The sequence below is a fragment of the Cyanistes caeruleus genome, chromosome Z (assembly GCF_971803275.1).
Source record: "Cyanistes caeruleus chromosome Z, bCyaCae1.hap1.1, whole genome shotgun sequence".
Lineage (NCBI taxonomy): Eukaryota > Metazoa > Chordata > Aves > Passeriformes > Paridae > Cyanistes > Cyanistes caeruleus.
In genome coordinates, this window is record NC_141732.1 from 64,622,913 (window position 1) to 64,643,814 (window position 20,902).

The window sequence follows — 20,902 nt, forward strand, 5'->3', positions numbered from 1 at the left end:
GGCAAAACAGCCTGTGCTGCCTTCAGCTAGAAGAAAACCCACATCTTTGCAAGAATACAGGAGGAGATGTAATGCCTATTTCAGGTGAAGTAACTAGATAAGATTACTTTAAAGTGTATACCTTGAAGGGAGGAGGAGCAAAGCTGAGGTAGTTAATATAAAAACTATATAGATATTTGTAGGGATTTGAAAGTGGTAGATGCTTCCTTCTCAAAGGAAATTATCATAAACTCAAATGAAAAATTTTGGGATTAAGAAATCAGCCAACCAATAAAAGTAAAAAGTGTTTCACAGAGCTAGTAACTTCTCTCAGAAGTAGCAGATTTTCAGGTGCATGTTTCTGCTTCTTCCACCATACTAGTGTCTGCAGTACCAGAAGTGTCAATTCGATATGTGGGAACAGGCAGATAAATTTATGAATCTGTGTGACTGTGGAGACTGTAAGAGTATGGAAGCTTGTAACAAGCTTCATAATTTATTTCCTTTCTGTTTCTGATTTAATTTTCTTAACCAGGTAAAGATCCTATTAAAATATCAATGGAGAATTCTACCTACGTGAACCTCAGAGGGAAAATAGTCCAAATTTTTTTGTCTTGTAAAACAGTTTTTATGATAGGACACTTGCCACCGCTGTACATATTTAGGACTCCATCCTGGAAACAGTGCATGATTGTACGCCAACACATACACTCTGGAAGGTTCTCTGATACTCTGTACTAGCCCTTGAGACTTTTTTCTTTTCATCCATTTGCATATAATTTTAAGCTTTTTCCAACCGGCATTCTTTCTGTCCCCAACCTTTAAATGTGACTGAAGGAACATAAAAAATGTAATTTTCACATCACTTGTTGTTTTGAAAAACAAGGACAGTAGCCTCTACAGGGGTGAGAACCATGCAAAAATACCTATGGAGACCCAGTGGAAGTATGGTCTTTTACTGGTGTATATTAGAAAGAAAAATACTGGAAAATGCATTTTTCTGTTCTAATTTCCTGGAAATTAGAAAATAAGTTTATCTTGGTTTCAAAATATGGCATTAATAGATAAATAATTTTGTTTCAAAGCAACACAAGGATAACAAAAAGCTCCCTGTAGCTCTTTCTGCTACAGAATTTCTTCTGAATGCTGGCTATGGCAAAAGCAATGCACTTTGGCAACATTGCATCAATGTTAGCATCTTCCTGAAAATCATGAGTAACCAATATTTTAGTTTTAGTACCCTCTTGGCTTGAACTTGTGCAATGAGAAGTGGAAATAAATGACTCATTTTTGTGGCTTTGCTTGCTATACTTTGTATATGGTAAGTATAGTAAACAATGCAAATGTGCTTTTAGTTTTATAGTTTACTTTGGATTTACTTACGTTTGTCTTTGTTTATAATGGTAAATTCATGCCTTGAAATGGTTTGACTGGAATCAGCTGTTGTCCTAAGGAATTTGTCTGATGTTAGAACAAAACAGAAATAACATTTACTCATGAAGTGGTGGAGAGGAAGCTTTTAAAAGAAGAGAAACCAAATAAGCCAGCAACTAAAGGCAGTCATGAAATAGGACGTAATCATGGGAACATGTCTGCGAGGTGCTTGGGGCCAGCCTGTGACTTAGAGTGTGGAAAGCTTCCTATGAGACTCTTCCCCTCCCTGACATAGTTTCCCATTGGAAAATACGAAGTTAAAGTAATAACAGTGTTCATATAGCATATCCTGTCTACTCCTCCCTTTCCCATGTCGTGTCCTTGACATGAGCAGCAAAACAAAAGCACAAAAGTGCAGCAGGAAAAAGCCCTTTTACGTGCTACCCTTGGGGAAATGTGGATAATTCCATTCACAGTCACTGCTGATATTCTGTGGATAGACTTTTGGAAAGGAAAGGTTTAAATGTTTTTAACTTCCAGCCTTAAATAAAAGGTTCTTGCTATCACCCCGGTCTTGGCAGTGACTTGCCTTGGGTGGTACTGTGCCTGCTTTGTTGTTGCAAACAGCAAGCCGCTTAAACCATGCTGGTTGTGATTTGTGTTGCTATCAACCTAAACAGGAGAAAGAGGGGCAGACTGTACTAATGCATGTGTCAGTGCATGTGAATGTAAGATACATCATAGGGTTTGTACTATGAGCTGAGACTTTCCTTTCTGCTTTTCCTGAAATAAAAAGAACAGTTGTAACATTTTTTCAAATGAGGAAAGTAAAGACAGGTGAAGGGGGAGAACATCAAGGCTGGGCCAGGAGTGTGGATCAGAATACAGTTCTTTTCCCTATCCTTCCGTAGAGTTAGTTGGTTAAAGTGAGCTGTGCTGACATTGCTGAGAATCTCTCCCTCCTTGTGGCCAAAGCTCATGCTACCCATTCAAAGAGTTCAGCAGCTTGGTGCAGTCAATGCTGCTGCAACAGCAGTGCTTCCCTGGGCTACTCAGTAATATATGCTGGGTTTCAGCTCTTTGGGAACCTCTGACAATTAGTAATTGATTGCACTGGGAAAGGTATGGTTTGCAAAATTAGACTGTTAATTTTTGTCAGAATCTCCATTGGACAAACTTGCAAGTTGGAATACAGCCTTTCCCTGGACTAGAGGTTTTCTGAATACAGGTTTTGTTCCATCTGATTTGTCTCTGCTGTCCATGGCTCCTTCCTGCTCTAGAGAGCAGCAGTGTTGTTCCACAGGCCATTAGCTTTAGGGAGGACAAGGGGAAAAGCCCAGATCATAATTACAAAAGTCTCCAATCTTTTTCTGCTCAGACAAGCTGCTGTTCAACTTGCATTTATTAAAGCTTTGGGGTTAGTTATCCTGTATATAAGTGCTGTTTTGCTTTTTCCCTTTGAAAGTCAGGATTCCTAATCCTCACACTTGCTGCCAACAAAAACAGTTGTGTAATGTGTTGTCAAAATGTTGTATTTTGCCTTCATGGTGCTCCACATGGAAAATAAACTACTCTTTAGTTATGATGCAGGGGGTGACAATATGAGCATGGAATTTTTCTGATGGCCTCTGCTGAGCATCCTATTTTGGAGTAGTTTGCAAAGTAGCCTCTTAAATTATAAAAAAAATTTAAAAAAATAATTAATTGAATATAGTAGGTTTAAAATGTAATTTGTAAGTATGTTGCAGTGTAAAAATATTCAAAATTCTGACAATCTCCTATGAAAAAACTGACCTGTTTGAAATCTGAGGTGCCCTGAGATTGTTGTCTTTGAAAGTTAGCAGTAGAACATGCTGAATTTATGGCAAATTGCAAATCTATTAGTTCACTGTATCATCTGAATTCCTGAGAGGGTGAAAAAACTAGAAGTGGCTCTTCAGTGAAAGTGAATTTTTTCTTTCATGTTCTGTAATCTGGAGGTTGGGACCATGCATAGATGTGCAAAAAAGCAAATTGATTTGCAGGGATTCCTGACGGGGCAGTTCTAAGTTGTGATGTGATTATGATCCAAGTCGCATGCCCTGCTGTCTCATGTGCTTATGCAATCACATGCTCCACCTTGTACTGTTGGATAACAGTCCAGAAAGAATCTAATAGGTGATCTGCAAGTGGAAATAGGGAGCAGCAGTAATATATATCACTCATAATATTTTGCATGTAGCTGCAGATTTTTTTTATTATTCTGTATTTTTTAGTCATAATCTTGCCAAAAACTGTGTTGCTTTTGAGTATGAGTTGTGACGTATTAGTTGTTAGTCTGTATTTGTCTTTAACCGCAATTGGACAACCTCAAGCACTAGAAATTATGTTTACAGAATAATTGCATCTTTCACAAGATGCCATATTACAGCAGAAGTGGGAAAGGTTTGTTCTGCAGGTCCTTAACTTTTGTTCTGTGAGCTCAAAAGTTGTCTTAGAGTGAGAGAGGATTGCTTTTTCCTGTGAACATGCATGCATTGTATCTTGAGGGCATCAATGATAAGTTACTATTATGATTGCTACTGTAAATAGTTCAAGTCTGTTTTCTGAAGACATCCTGTGTTTATTTAAGAATAGGTATCTGTTAAGGGAAGAAGTCATACAAGTGGATAGTAGATTAAAAAAAAGGGGAAGTGCATCAAATGCCACAAAATTTAATCTGTTCATGAGTTAGCTGTTTGTTTGGTTGTTTTTGTTTTTTTTTTGGTGGAAAGACACTTCTAATTCTTACTATCACTATATGTCTTTCCATGATGGTTTTTAGTTTTTCTTCTCACCTTGAAGTTGAAAATGTTTGCCTAGGTGTTGAAATTAGTTTTCAAAGTGGTTTGCTAAATATCTGTTGCTACAGCTTCTTTATAATTGTAGTGTGCTGTCTTAAAAGTCGTTTAAGATTGTATTCATGTGTAATTAAATCCATAAATGCTTTTGGAAAGGCTATTCTACCACATCCTTTACAGCCTTTTAAAGTAAATAGTGCTTTTAGATCTGCCTTCTATTACTGTGTTTGTATTTTGATCAGTTTGATTATATTGCACACAAGTCATAAAGCTAATTGTATTTTGTCATATTAAAACCTTTGAGTGCCATTTCATTTTCATGGCAAAGATTTATGTAGTACAAAACTATATCCAATTTTTACTGGGTTTATATTGCTGGGTATTATGTTGTTTAAGAGTAGAAAACAATGTGTTTAATAGATGCCATAAATTCATACTATGGTTCCACTGCTATGACTAAGGCTTTTAAGTAAATAAGTGTTATTAGGATCTCAAATGCCATTTTGGACAATAGACTTTTAGGAAAACGGTAAAAACGTGAGAGGTGCTATAATATGTTCTGTCAGGAAAAGCAAAGGCTACATACAGCTATGACATGGTGTGTTGTAAACAAGATTTTAAAATTCTTTTTCTGGTATTGTCACAATTGCCTGTGTCAATGCAGGCAAAAGTCTGATACCTTTGCAGCAATGTTTGTCCCAAGGCTTCCCAAACTTACAACTTCCTTTTTTTTTGGCTTTATTTATGGCTATCAGTGAATGTTGTAGACCTACCTTCTTTCTCTCAATCCTTCTGGTGTCTTCAAGACCTCAAGAACACAAATTATTTGTCTTGCAATTATTTTAATATTGAATGTCCTGGGTTGGAAGGGACCCACAAGGATCATTGAGTTGAACTTCTGGTGCTGCATAGGACAACCCAAAAAATCCTAGCATGTGTGCAATGTCAAAATGCTTCTTGATTCATAAATTGGGACCTTTACACATTACAGAAAAACAAGGTTGGTGGAGGTCCAGGTCAAATCCCACAGAGCTTCTCATCTGAAAGAGTTTTTTTTTTAAATTAGAGTAAGGAAAACAGCAATAGCCGATGGAATGAAATGTCCCACTTTCTCCTCCTCTCCTCCAAATCAAAGTGTCGTTTAAGAGAGGGACACACAAGTCTGCTGTATATTTCCTGGGCTTCCAGTAGGATGCAGATGACAGAACAGAGAGTAGCTGCTCAGTAGCACTGTCAAGACTTCATTTTAGCCTTGGGCAGGTGCTGGCACCATGTTGAACAGATCCATAATCTTCCAGTGGTTTCTTTTTCAAAACAAGGCAACATGTTTCCATGCAGTAACTGCGACTTTTACAAGGGCATATAGTGATAGGATATGGGGGAATGGCTTTGAACTGAAAGAGGACATATTTAAGTTAGATATTAGGGAGAGATCATTTGCTGTGAAGATGGTAAGGCACTGGTACAGCCTTCCCTGAGAACCTGTGGATGCCCCATCCGTGCAAGTTTTCAAGGATAGGCTGGATGGGGCTTTGTGCAACCTGGTCTAGTGAAAGATGTCCTAAACATTAATAAAGGTTGCATCTCAGGCAAAAACCATGACCCATGATCTGTTTTGCTTATCTTTGCCTCAAATTCCATTAACCATGCATTTTTTTAACCATTCTTTATACTGTAGTCAGGCAAGATACACTTTATACTAATGGAAGATAATTATTTCTACCCCAATTCTAAAAGTGCACACATTTCCCAAACGTGTGAAATTTTGTTTCTTAACCAGGCCCATCTTGTGTTAGTGTTGTCTTGGAGACCTGTTTACTTTGTTTTGTTGTCATCTTGGATTGAGTGGAAGACATTCCAGTGTAATTCTCTGGAATACACATGTGTAAGTAATAACAGGGTCGTACCTAGAGGCCTGACAGAGGTTGATGCTCTCTTCCATACTGACTCAAGCCTCTGTTGTGACAAGCAAGCTACAGGTAAACAGGGATTACCTCAGATACATCAGTGTATTTGGAAACCATCCAATATCTTGTCGTTTGCGCTTCTTGTCTGTGTAGGGAAAAAGAGATGGGATTTGTTGTGAAGTTGAATCTTTATAGGTAGAAGATCTGTAACCAGGAGGGGAAAGGGAAGCAAAGGTGTTGACTAAGACTTGACAAAGACTTCTGGTTATTGACATCAAGATTTGTGTTTCAGATGCTTTTGCCTTGCTCTTTGTAAGAGTTGTGCACTGTTTTGTTCTTGGCATGAATTTATTTGCCTTGGAAGAGAATGAATCTGTTAAGAGAGAGTCTTATGACCAGATTGGGTCATATTGTGGATATTAGAAGGAAGTAACTCTTAGTTTCAGTGGTTCTAAAATGTTTTTCACTGCACCATCTCACTTGATTTTGAACACAAAGGTGACTGTGAAAGAGATCAAGTGTGGAAATACACACCTTGTCATACCAGATTAAAAAGCAATTGCCACAGTAGGTAAGAACTCCAAATACTGGACTTCAGCCTTGCAGGAAAGAATAATATAGGAATCATAAAAGGGAGTCTTAAATCCAAATAACCCATAAATAACAAGGTCAAAATGTATATTTTAAAAGAAAAAGAAAAAAAAGAAGAAAACTAACCAACCAAAAACCCAACTCCAAACAACTTTTGGCTTTTTAGAAAAGCCAAAAAACAACTACGTGGAGTAAATGAAGCTGAACTGAGGCTCTAGGACTATTGGATAATGAGTAAGAAAACCACAATAAAATAAACTGTTGTTTTAGGTGTGTTTTGTGCTGAGCCTGTAATGTAACATTAATTAATCTTTTATAAGCTATCACACTCCAATAATAATTTAGTGGTTTGTAAATCAGCTCTAGATGGAGAATATGAATAAAACTCTTAGTAAGTACAAAATCTGAATGTATTTGGAAATGCCTGTGTAACTCTCTCATGATGGTTTTATTATTCCATATGCTTGTATTCCCAGATCTCACAGACAGTGGCTCAAATTTCAGACTTCCCAATGAGACACGAGATATTGTTTTCCAGCAGGCTAAACTGAGGTGTAAAATGAAAAGAATTTACTGATACTCCAGAGCAAGTTCTAGGCAAGATCTTCGTGGTTCTGAATCACGGTGCATGCCTTGGGTGATTGGTGTCTGGGCATTTGAATACTTATATAAGCCTTCTGCTCTTTTTAATCACTGAAATTAGAACATAATTAGAAAGAATCAGTTGTGATTGCAAATTTCTTTGTGAACTCTAGCATGGGATTCAGAAAATAGGGGTTTTGTGGCTTCTTTTGTAGGGTTTTTTTTTTTTTAAATTCTGTAGTGTGGGAAGCTCTTTCCTGAGGAAGGAAGATGTTAGTAATCTACTCAAGTTCTTGAATAATATTGCAAATAATGCCACTTAATTTCATGTTGTCACTTCTCTGTCCTCCTCTGAGTTCTTTCAAGCTTTCTTTACAAGGCTACTTTATATGAGATATGTGCACCAGGTAAGCTGGCATCTTTTTTTTTTTCTCTTAGCATCTGATTCTAATGAAGTAAGAATCTAATTTTTTGCCCATAGATGTTAACTTTGATATTGTATGTAACCAGGGTTCAAAATTTTCTGGTCTTGATTCGCTGTTCCCCTCATTGCTAGAATATTTTTGTTAAGAAAAGCTGCTTTTGTTGTATTTCAGCATGTGCATTGCCTGCTCACTGTAACAACTGCTGCAAGGAATGACTTTCTTAAGGAAAAGATTTTAAGAGGAGGATTGAAAAGAAATTATAAAAGTGGTATATAAATTTTTACTGCTATATGCTTAGTATGTTGAACTATTGCAGGTCTCTGTGTTTCTGTTAGGCCCTGCACACTGCTGTATTCGTTAGCTCTTAAACTGACTTAAATAACTTTCTGTCGGCTTTGTCTGTGTTTTGTACTGAAAACAGACTCTTTATTTGAAGAATAGGCTTTGAGTGTTGGTGGGGCTTTCCAAGGTTAATTTGGGATATCAAAAAAACTTTCTGTAAAATTCTTTTTTAATAGCTGTTTTGGGTTTGAAATAGGTTGAAATACATTTTAGAAGAAGGGCTTAATAGAGAGAAGTGTTTTATAGACAGATGACTTAATGGATTTATGTGTTGCTGATGCAAGACTTCATGGCACAGGTTGGTGAAGTATAAAAAGCCTCAGAAACAGGGAGTCTCCCTTAATGCACAAATGTTTCTGTTTTTCATGTTCACATGATAACATCATAACAAATAGAGCTGAAAGGAGCGAGCGTCATCTAATTAATTCCTGGCTCAGAAGCAGGATGAGCTATGACCAAACCAGTTCTGACCAGACTGCTTCTCTAAAAAAAAACCACATCAGGTTCCATAATCTCTTTTAACAAACTCCTCCTGAGCTCACCTGGCCCTACCTTCTGCACACTGTTTTTCTAAGATCTAGCCTAAATTTCCTGTTCATCTTTCTTACTTCACTTTAAACAACTTAGTGCAAGGTTACATGGGGTTTTGAGCAATCTGGTCTAGCAGAAGCTGACCATGCCCATAGGAGGAAAGTTGGAGCCAGATGATCTTCATGGTCCCTTCCAACCCAAACTATTCTATCATTCTTTGTCTTACAGACAGAAAAAGGTACATTCTGCGGGATTAAAAACTGCCTGGATGTCCAGGCCCAGAGAGTGGTGGTGGATGGAATTACATCCAGCTGGTGGCTGGTTATGGGCGGGGTTCCCCAGGGCTCAGTACTGGGAGCACCTCCATTTAATATCTTTATCAATGATCTGGATGAGGGGATTGAGTGCACCCTCAGGCACTTCACAAATGACACCAAGCAGGGTGGGAGTGTTGATCTGCTGGAGGTCAGGAAGTCTCTGCAGAGGGATCAGGACAGGCTGGATCATGGGCTGAGGCCAATGGTGTGAGATTCAGCAAGGCCCAGTGCTGGCTCCTGCCCTTGGGTCACACCAACCCCAGGCAGTGCCACAGGCTGGGGCAGAGTGGCTGGAAAGGACCTGGGGGTGCTGGTGGCAGCAGCTGAACATGAGCCAGGCTGTGCCCAGGTGGCCAAGAAGGCCAATGGCATCCTGGCCTGGCTCAGCAATAGTGTGGCCAGCAGGAGCAGGGCAGGGATTGTCCCCCTGTCCTGGGCACTGGTGAGGCCACACCTGGAGTGCTGTGTCCAGTTCTGGGCCCTGACTGCAGGAAAGACACTGAGGGGCTGGAGTGAGTCCAGAGAAGGGCAGGGGAGCTGGGGCAGGCTCTGGAGCACAAGTGCTGTGAGGAGCAGCTGAGGGAGCTGGGGGTGTTTAGTCTGGAGGAAAGGAGGCTCAGGGGTGACCTTATCACTCTCCACAACTGCCTGAAAGGAGAGTGTGGCTGGGGTGGGTCAGCCTATTCTCTGCTAACAAGCAATGCGATAAGAAGAAATTACCTCAAGGCATGCCAGAGGAAGTTCAGAGTGGATATTAGGAAAATGTATTCCTAATATCCACCATTTGTCCTTAATAGCCACTATTACCCACCATCAAAATTCCACCATGGAAAGGGTTGTCAAGCTTTGAAACAGGCTTCCCAGGCAAGTGGCTGATTCACCAGCCATTAAGGTATTTAAAAGATGTGTAGATGTGGCACTAAGGGACATGTTTTAGTGGTGGACTTGGCTGTGCTGAGTTAATGCTTGGACTTAAAGATAATAAAAACCTTCTCTAACCTAAATGGTTATCAGATTCCTTCCTATGTATAATGAACTAAAAAAATCCATTTCCAAATGCATCCATCATTGGATGGTATTTGGTTTACAGGGAATATGACCTGCTATGTAATTAGATTTCAGTCCTTAATTACTTGCATTTCATAGAATCGTAAAAAGGCTTTTGTTGGTGTCACCAGAACTGCAGGACATTTTTAGTGTTGGAGAATTAAAGCATTACTTTGTTCTGGCCGGGATGTGCAACAAAAACAATTTCGTCCTCACTTTGCCTGGGTGGTGCAGAGAAAACCAGTCAATCACTCATAATTTTTACTGGATTTTTCATATAAAGTCAAAACTCAAAGGAATTAATTGGTTCAGTGTTCATTGGTCCCAAGTTACACAGTACTTAGTATTTGGTTTCCTATTAGTTGTTGATCTCTAAGCCTGCAATGTTAACTAGGTTCTCATTCCTTGTTTTCTTACCTATCTTTTACCAAACCAGGAGTCTCCAGCCATGCCAGGGGTGATGTTTGGAGTTGATGTTCGTTAATGGTCCTTATCTTTTGTGAATCTTCTGTGTTACTCCCAGTCTACTGAGATGTTAAAGTCACCAGGCCTCAAGTGGTGAAACAGTCCTTTAAAAATAAACTTAAAGTCTTTTACCCTTGGCAAAGGTGAACAAAACCCTTGAAGAAAGTTATATAAAAGATTTTAAACTTGGTATAATTTCCAGCAGCATGTGGAAGGAAACTTAAAAATCATCCAGGTCTAATGGCCTTTCCATGGGCAGGGGCACTTTCCACTCTTCCAGGTTGCTTCCCCATCCAGCCTGGCCTTACAGAGTTGAGGCATCCACAGCTTCTCTGGGCAACCTGTGCCAGTGCCTAACCACCCCCACAGTAAAAAATTTCTTTCTAACATCTAACTAAACCTCCTCCCTTTTAGTTCAAAGCCATTGCTCCTCATCACTCTCTTATTTATTTATGTATTAATTTTATATAATTTTTATTTAGTTTTTTTTTTGTTTAGTATTCAGTTTTATTATTTTTTTTATTATTACAGATCAACTAACTCCAGTGAAGCTGTTTACTATGATCTTTTACGGAGAGAACTCATTCTAGTTGTGATTTAACACTGAAGAAGTTGTTATAACTTTGAAATGTGTCTATAGGGCTGAGCCAATATATGTAATTTTTGTGATGTGTAATGTTATTTTTTTTTTCCCCTTTATTTTTACTATTAAATTGTTGAATAGATTTTGTTTCACACTCTGGTTGCGTGTCACTGAAGGCCAGTGATTGGCTGTCAGTACCAAGACTCTCTTCAACTAAATCTTCAGACAGTTCTTACTATTTTTTGTAACTTAATGTTTTCGTAACAGCATTAAATGACAAAATTATCAGTTTTCTACGTTTTCTCTTAATTTGTGCTTTAATTATATATTATATATATCAGGTCCTACTTACCTGAATTAGAAGTTTAAAAATCAGTTTGAAGAGTAGTAATTTTTTATGGAGGAGAGTATTTTGATTTCCACCACCAGTTTTGGATTGCCCCTGTGAGCTGAAGGGGCAAATAGCAGTCCTTACCAAGTAATGTGATTTTCTTTTTCAGTGTTGTCACTATCAAAATGGCAAAGCTGAGATATGTGAAACAGAGCTGGTTCAGTGTGTTTACAAGACAAGATATTCCGCAGCTGGTTTTAGACTCTCTTTGAAATTCCCATATACAGTTTCTGACCAGGAGGTCTTAATTGTCTTATGAAGTGAAATTAATGTTTAACTTCTCCATTTAGTAGGAAACTTAATGTTAATTCCCCTGTTTAAAACTGAAGTGGAATGAAGTTCAAGAGCAAGGAGAAGAAGCTGTTTAGTGAGAAGTAAAAAAAAAAATCTAAATTTTTTTTGCAATTACATGTTGGAAGTGTGGAATAAATCCTCAAATTGAGTAAAACCAAACTCAGAAAAATAAAAACCACAGGAATGAAAACTAATTTTCAAACAATATGTTTCTACTGGCATATTTTTGAGCAACATTTGTAAATAATTTGGTTTTCAGCTAGTTCCTATTCTGCAAATTTACAACAGAAGTGAGATGGTATTGTTACATGTTATTATAATACTGAATTTTGAATGGCATATTTATTTAAAATAAAGCCCAAGTATAGAAGTCATCCTGTGAAGTGAAGTCACATGAGATGATTTTCTAATAATTTGAGCAGATCCTTTCAGTGAAGTCACATGAGATGATTTTCTAATAATTTGAGCAGATCCTTTCAGTGAAGTCACATGAGATGATTTTCTAATAATTTGAGCAGAGGTCTATATACAATTTCTGTCTAAAAAGTACCTTTGTAATTGTGAAAGAAAACACTATATTTGTAGAACTCAGCATCATACATATTTTTTTTTAAAAGCCTGAAAGCTTTCTTAATGGTGATTGATAGCATAAAAGATATTTTACAGTGATTGTGATGTTAAGATCATTTAAAGAAGCAATCTCTGTATGTTGAGGACTTCAGCTGTGATTCATTATTTTTTTTGAGGTTTAATTTGACTTGGTGTGTTCTTTTTGGAACTTGTTGGGTTTTTTGGGATGGCAGATAAGCCATCTCTTGGTCTTCTTTTACAGAAATACAGTATATAACTTGAACTTCAAATTGTATTTTTTTATGCTGAAATGTAGGATTATTCTAGTATATGATGTTCTACTTAGTTCTACTTATTCCAAAAGTAATAAGAGAAATTAAAAGCAGTTATGTGTGGGTCCAGAGGTGTTCTATGTCAGCGTGCATCAGATGAGTGTATGTATCTGGAGTACCTTTTGTCCTGTAGAAAAAGCTGAAGATGAGGAGTGCCTGAATGTCAGCTGTTGCTTTTTGAGGTAAGCTGTCACTTTAAGCAGACAAGTGTCCAAAGTGCAAGCAAGCCTCTATTACATTTCAGTGCAGTGCTGCTATAATTAAGCCAGGAAAGGGTCCTTAGGCAGTGCCCAATCCCACCTTTTTCAAGGGTTATGAGTCTTGGGAGCAAGTGGAAAGGTGTAGAGAAACAGCTATAGCTTGACAAATAGCCTTCTCTGGCAAAACTTGGGTTTGTCTCAGTCAAGTATTTTGATCAAGCTACATAGACCTATAAATAATAACATGACTGGGTTTTTTCTATAGTTCAGTATCTCCTTTCTATTTCTTTGTTTAAAGCTTAAAACCAACTCAATCATGAGGAAATAATATGGATGATTTTATTTTTGTTGGGGAAATCCAGGTTGAAAGTTCTGAGAGTCTCAGAGTGTGAATTGGAGGATATAAGAACCGGAGCCCTCCCTGTTTCAGCAGAAGCCTTTTTAAAGCTTTACACAAAGGGATCTATGGAACGTGAACTAAACTTTTTTTTCTAAATGGCTAAACAGGATGTAGATATAAATAATAATTCAATACAAACTTACTTTGGTGGAGCTTTCTCACACACAGTTTGTATATTGAGAAATTCAACTTCCTTTCAGAAGCAGTTTTTTCACCAGTTTCCGGATGGTGCTTAAGAAGAATTGATACCATTAAAAAAGTATTTAAAACCTCTTTCTCCAAGATGTTGTAATTTTTTTTGCTAATGGTGATTTTTTTTCTTAATTGAAAATCATTCTGACTTTTCTCAGCTCTGCAAAATATTCATGGTTGAGCAAGAAGGTGATCAGGTGTTGGAGGAGAGGCTTCTCATACATACTCTGTTAATAAAACAAATATTTAGATGCTGTCTTTTTAGAGCATTCCTGTTCTTGAATACAAGTTTAATTAAACTTTCCTCAAAAACTGCATGCTGGTTTACTATAACAATAATCAAGCTGTCACTTTAAGCCCCCTTATTTTTGTTTTGTTTAAATGTGCCTGCTCGGTAGCTTATCTGTGGTTTGTTCCATATAGTCAAATCACTGTTGCTGACATGCACTTTCTACATAGCGACAGGGAAATCCTTTGTGAAGCTACCACAGACAGATTTAACAGACAGGCAGTAGCAGAATGTGAAACCATTTCTAATTCTGGCAGTATGTTCTCCGGTTTAATCTTTGTCTTGGAGATACTGTCCTGCCTTGAGGGCAGTTATGGTTGATGTAACCTGAAGAAAATAAGAAAACCTTTGATTGGCTATGATAGGAGAGTTGGGAAATACCTTTGTATGAAGGCAGGAAAGAAGTTCTTGTCAATCTCATTGACATTTTATAACATCTTGTTCAGACAGGCTAGTTTTGAATCACTGGGGTGTCTTCAGATTTAAAAGACAGTGGGAGTGAATTTAGGCACAGTTGGTGGTGGTTAGTTTTTCTGACAGCATTGTTTGCATTAAGTCGTTTCTTGCATTGAGTGGTGTTGCCACACAACAGGCTTTGTATATTTTTATTCCTTTGTACTCTCCTATATTATCTTATTCTGTAAAGTTAACTAGCTAAAATGTTTCTTTTGCCTTCCATTTGTCTTTTCTAGTTAAATTTGAGATAATTCTCACAGCAATACTACACCTGGCTTACCTTACAGGTTTGCTAATTTATTGCAGAAGTCCTTTCAAGATGGATCATCTTGTCTCAGCAGAAGTGGTTTCTCCTTCTAGTTAGGACTAGTTTATAATGCCTAATTCTTTCTTATGAGTATCTGAATTGTTGAGGGCAGCCAGGATCACCTTCTCTGTCAATGCTGGTAAGGGCTTTGTGCTTTGCCTTCTATGTTTGCCTTGTTAGGGATTTATGTGCTTAGTTTCGCATTTCTGTGGCTCAACTTCTGCTTCACTCAGTCGCCTGCTTTGATGAAATAATACTTCTACTTCTTGAGCTATGTCTAGAAGGAAGGTCACTTGTGACACTCAAGCCAACCTGTTTTGCCTGTGGATCAAAATTATTCTGTATTATTGCCCCTCTGTTTTGTATAGACAGGAGATTTGGGGGAGGATTCTGAGACCCAAGAGGTGTACGCATGCAATGTGCACTCATCCTTTCTTTGCCTCTTGCATAGTGTTTTCTTATAATTGTTAAAAAAATTTATGCTTAGTGCCTCAAGTGCTTGGTCTGCAAGGTATTAGTAGGAACGTCTATAAAGCTTCTTTCTGTTCTTTCTGTTTTTACCTTCCTTCTTTTTTAAAAAATTCTCTTCTTTTTCTTTAGTGGTCCTCCTTTTAAGCCAGTTCCTTGTCTAAGCCCTGATTTGTTAGGCTTTGTCTTCTGTAACCTGCTGAGTGCTTAAAGTTCTCTGTTGCTCTTTAGTTATTATGTTGGTTTGATTTCTTTTTCTAAAACAATTTCTGACTGAGAAATTATTACTCAAAGACTTTTTTTGTGTTGTCAAGTGCAAAAAATTGGCAATTTATCCTTCTTATTTTCTGGAGAAGTGCTAATTTTTTGACTTTGGAATTTCTTTTCGGTGATCTTTAGTCTGCTATGAGGAACTAAGAGATGACTTGAGGCTCACAATATGTCCGGGGTTAGGAGAACAGAACAAAATGAATCTTCAAGATTGGGATTGTACATCTCTTTATATGGGTAATCCTTATATGAATAAATCTTAATTTGAATACTTGTGCTTGTGGAAGATGGAAATTAGTGATTCAACAATGTTTCTGTCTAGTCCTGTGTTCCCAGTGAAAGTAGGAAGAGTCAGAAAAATGCTGAATCTTGAGTTTACCAAAAGTAGTTTTTACCTTCTATGTAGTTTGTGCTGAATACCTCTCATGCCCCTCTGAAGCTACTTCCTATTCCCAGCTTTTTTAATACACACTGCTGATTAGTTTTCTTCAGTTTACAGTAAAAACTTCCCTAAATTAAGGGCTGTGGTTCTCAGAATCTGGTAATACGTATTCCCAGGAAAATGAAATCTGTCAATGATTTTAGCTCAAAACAAAAACTAGCCCACCTACCTTCCCCAAACAAAGAAACAAAAAAAAAAAAAGAGGGAGATGAGAAGCAGGGAGGAAAAAAATTTGTGTTTCAGCCTTTGTCTGGTTATCTGTGGGATTTGGGGAAGATGCATGTTCTTGTGCTGAGCAAATTGTTAGTTTTATGAAAGTCTTTTCTACAGCATTGGAAGGAGTTTGGAGAATGGAGGACAGGGTTCTCAGTTGTTTGCCTGGCCTCTGGTTCACATGACTGAATTCAATTTGATTGGTGAATCTGAGATCAAGCATATGTTTTTTTTTCTCAGATCAGACTGTCTGGCCTGTGTTGCTTCCTTCATTTCCACTCTGTTGTGAGGTGGTTTGCCTAAGAGCTGGTAATTTTACCTGCTCTGCACCCTAAATGTGGAGCTGGTGTTAATAATAGCCTCCTACTGTCAATTCTTTGGGGCATTTGATTGAGGCACCTGGTGGCTAAAGTAATTTAGCATAACTGATGTCTCAGGGTCTGTTTTATAGTAATATTTGAATAAAATTAATGGCATACATGCTAATGATTTGAAAACACTGATGATCATTTCCATCTTTAAACTATGCATAACTGCACTTATTTTGAAAATTTTCACCAGAAGCAGTGACAATACTTGTTGTAAACAAATTATCCATGTAGACATGGTCTGTTTTTCTTCCTGAGTCCCAGTCATTATTCTGGCTTATGACTGTGCATTGCTAATTTGACTGTTTCATACCACATTCTGTAAAATTTCTGTCTGCTTCAGTTGTCTTGCTGCATGACTGGTCATAAGAAACATGTCCTACAGAGCTATTTTGTAAAGACTGCATGCTTCTATACCATGTGGGTATTGCCTGAGGGCTTAACACACTGTGGTTGCAAAGCAGTGTTTGCTTATTAAAACTCAGAAGAGTTTATCACTCACAGTGTGTATGGTTTAATGTAAAATTACTGAGAAAATTCCTGCTATGCTTTAGAGAGTGGTTATAAACCACTCCTATCTGAGAAATCCTTGTGATTGCCCCCTCTCTCCCAGGACTGTGGGTTTAGGTACTGTGAGACTGTGTGGTCCTTCTCTGCCCCTATTTATCAAGTGGACATTCAGCTATTAAACATGATGTTAGTTTATTTTTTCCTGATGTCTTCCAGCCTTTTGCAGAAAATCATGGAGAAATTAAAAGAAACAAATATTAGCAGTTCTCCTTAAATTTTACTGGTGTTTCTCAAAAAAATCTTGCAGACTAGTCTTCTTCATTCCTCAGCACTGTTTATCAAGAGCCTACATTACCAATGGTTATTTATCCTAACTTTAGCAGCTAGTAGTAGCATGTTTCTTCCAGGTCAGGAGAATGAGAAACAGCTTCAGTTACCTGGATGTAGGTATCAAAATTCACACCTTGCCCTGAAGTGGCTGAGCTGATTGTTCTCTGGATAGTATAAGTGCTTCAGTAGCTACTGTGAATTGTATGGTTCAAATTATAATTGAATTTATTGAATCTGTTGACTGGCAGACTCTGGGCATAAAAATTAATATTAAAATACTATTTTGTCAGATGTCAAATAAGTTGGTGCACAGAACTTGAACAGACTGTATCATAAGTTTGTGATAGTAATACATTGTTTGAAAGTTGTAATTCAGACAGCAAGTGGACTCTTGGGAAATGACATTGAATTGAATGTTATAGAAATGTAGTCTGACACAGCCTTGGTGTGTAAACAAATTTAATTGTAAATCAATGTAGTTGTCTGAACTGCACATGAAGAGATTTCCTAGACACCTAGATAGTTCAAAGGAGGAAGTTAATGAAACCCAGAAACTGGGTATAGTGCAATTAAAAAGAGAACAGATTAGCTGGGTTGCAAACGGCAGTATGTACCCACTTAACAATTAAGTGCTTCGTATTTTAGTGAATCTGAAGTAAATGACCAGTGCAGTATGAATGCACGTTGAACAAAATGCGAAGACTAGAACAGAGGGATTGTATCTAACTTGGCAAAATGTGTGTGTTAGCTTGACATGAAAACTGAGAAGTGACAAGGCTATGACAATAAGTGAAGGGGACTGCCATGACTGGATAAAGCTTCCCGCTCTTTTCTTTTCTTTGGAAAAGCAACAAACGTGGATGTTTGCTTATCCTGTTATCCAAAACAGGATAGTGATGCAGTTTGGGAAATAACTGTTGTTCCTTTAGGTAAAGCGTGGCAGAGGTCTTTTTCCATCTCAGTTAAAAATGTATGGAAATAAAATACCTCAAGCTCTGCTTAAAAAACCTATCATCTTTCCCATTCTGATTTCAGAGTCCACTGCAGAACTAGGGACTCTTTTCTTAGGATAATTACATTAGAGAGGAAAATTAATTTTTGTAGAGGGTTATGCTTTTTTTTTTTTTTTTAGTATTTAGAGGAGCTTGATGCTGTGAGATCACGTTGGCATTTAATAGCATTTGGAGGGCTAAATATTTACATGGGTATTTAATTTGCTCTGTATTTGCCCTGAACAGCAAACATTTTTAGAAAAGCCATTAAACCTCAGGTTTTCATGAGGTAGTCTTCAAACAATATTTCAGAATTTTACACATGCATACTTTAATTCTTTATTGTACATTTTGTACAATAAATTTAATTCTTTATTGTACATTTAATTCTTTATTGTACATTTTGTCATAGCAACCACTGGCAGACATAGAATCACGCAATCAATTAGGCTGGAAAATGTCTTTTTGATCATAGAGAACACCTTGTCAACTAGACCACAGCACAAAGTGCCACATCCAATCTTTCCTTGAACATTTCCAGGGATGGTGACTGACACCTGCTTGGGCAGGCTCCTTCAATTCTTGACAACCCTTTTGTGAAGTAATTCCTCCCAATGTCCAACCTGAACTTTCCCTGCTACAGCTTGAGTCCATGTCCTCTTTTCCTGGAAATTTGTATGGAAAACTGCATTTTACTGTTCTTACTAAAACACAATATGTAAATGTCTGTTTCTGAAAGAAGTCAGCTTTTGTGAAGTTGCAGTTTATTTATACTTAGTCCTGTTAGCATTTTCTACTCACTACTGAAGGTTCTGTCCTAGGATTAAAAAAAAAATAATCATTTTGCCTCCCCTTTGACAAACTCAGCCCAAATTTAACATATAATCCGCCATAATCTTCTGGTTATGATCCAGTGCTGAAGATACAGAAGGACTTTTACAGCAATATCTTTGGAACTGGCAGATGTGTGTGGGATGTTCTGGTACTGATGACAAAAACCACTTCCCTGTTATCATGCTGGCATCTTATTTCTTCTTGTTCATTAATAGCTAATGCTATGGTCAAATGCACCTTTGATCTGCCTGGAATGGATGGAGAGAACTGTGGTTGCCTGTCCTAGCTGCTAGAACACAGAGTGGTCCTACTCCCATATCTACTCAAGTCCAAGTCACCGAGTTTAGTTTAAAACACCAACTTTGATAATTTATGCATTGTCTCTTTCCAGGAAAGTAAGTGGAGATTCTTCAAGTATTCCTTTCAATCTGACATATGAGTGACATTCTCCCTCAGGAGACCCATACATCAAACTCATCTAGATCATTCAAAATTCATGAGTAATTGTCTTGTTGCAAAGGCAGGCTATCACAGATTGGGAAATATACAAGCAAGATAATCCTGCCTAATTTGCCTTCTGTGTTTCATGTGTGTTTTGGTATAGCCTGTAATTACCTAACATTGCTTTGTTTTCCTTCTTCCTTTCCCCATTGAACCTATGAGTCATTCATTGCACAGGATGGGTGGTGGTAATTTAATTAGCTGCTGCTAACAATTGTGGAGAAAAACTGAGTTAGATGTTGTTGCCTCAAATTCTTTTTTGTTGTTTGTTCTAAAGGTAGAATTAGAACACAAAGATGGCCATATTAAGTCAGTCCAAATACATTGCTTGACCAGTCACGTACCTGATAGATTACAAGTTTACAACTCTTAAACCCAGGAGATTTTGGAGTTTGCTATGGCTTACGTTCTTTTATCATCAGTACATTTGCATCTCTGAATATGTCTCACTTCTTCAAGATGTCAGGGAGAATACATGGGCTCTTTTGCAAATGAGCTGCTGGTTCTTCAGGTGAGCTACCAGTTCCACAATGAACCATGTTCTTCTTATGTTCTTCTGAAATTGTGTCTGATGAACTGCACGCAATGGCTCTTAATGTCTAAAGATGTTTGCCTAGATGGTAACCACCACCCTCTAGAACCTACCTAAACCTTCACATATGTGTCAGACCTCTCTAAAATTCGGTTTTCCTGAATAAAGAAACTTAAGATTGCTTAGGTTTAAGGTTGGTCGAAGGAAAAGTTATCCCATATTTTGATCATCCTTTTTTGTCCTTTTAGGAGCTTTTTCCAATATGTTAACATTTTTGATATAAAGAGAATAAAAAATACAGTCTTAGGTATAAGTATGGTTACATTGAAACACAGATTTGCACAATGGCTTGATGACATTCCTGTCCTTAGTTCTAATTTTTTTTTTTTTAATCAGGAGCTAAACTTCTGTTTTAAAGGGATTGCCATAACCCCAGATTTCTTTTGAGTGATAGACAATGTCAACTTTTTATGACTGCTGTTTTTTTCCCCCTACATGTAGATCACTTTATTTGTTGAATGTCACCTTCCATTCTGATGTCCGTTCAGTTTCACATTGTCCCTCCATGAAGATTAACCATGTGCTGTTTTGAGTAACTGTATGTTTCTTGCTGCTTACCTTTGCCACAGCAGATCTATCATAGTTCCTTGAGAAATTTTGCAAGTGGCCTCCCTGCACTGCAGAATTGACCCTCTGTCTTGTGACACTTAACCAATTACTCATGCAGACAAGGTTTTTCTTTTTCTGTCACTTGGGTTTCTTCAGCTTTTGAAGAATTTTGTAGAAAGCTTACTTAAAATACACCTAGACTATGTTTTTGTGGATCTTTTTGTGGCAGTTGTGGCTACTGTCAGGGTACCTCAAAAATGCTGAATTTTATTTATTCATGTTGTAAAATGTCTTCAATTATGGAACAGAGCTTAAAGTAGCCAAAGTCTAAACTGTGTAATAACTTACTGCCCAATTTCAGACTTACTCATTTTTATCTCTCAGTTTCCCCCCCAGAATTCTCATATGCCTGGAACATGCCATCATTTCTGCTACATATC

At 37.6% G+C, this 20,902-nt stretch overlaps 1 protein-coding gene across 10 annotated transcripts in view; it reads left to right on the plus strand.

Moving 5' to 3' along the window:
* The window catches only part of ARL15 (ARF like GTPase 15), a 284,774-nt gene that overhangs the window by 51,710 nt on the left and 212,162 nt on the right, over positions 1 to 20,902 (plus strand). The window contains exon 1 of one of the 10 annotated variants that reach the window (XM_023944533.2): positions 7,495 to 7,659. The exons of the other annotated variants lie outside the window; for them this stretch is intronic. Within the exon in view, the coding sequence (XP_023800301.1) occupies positions 7,642 to 7,659 (18 nt within the window). The 5' untranslated portion in view covers positions 7,495 to 7,641. Of the gene's footprint in view, positions 1 to 7,494; positions 7,660 to 20,902 lie in introns of those variants that run through there. 10 annotated transcript variants of the gene reach the window in all.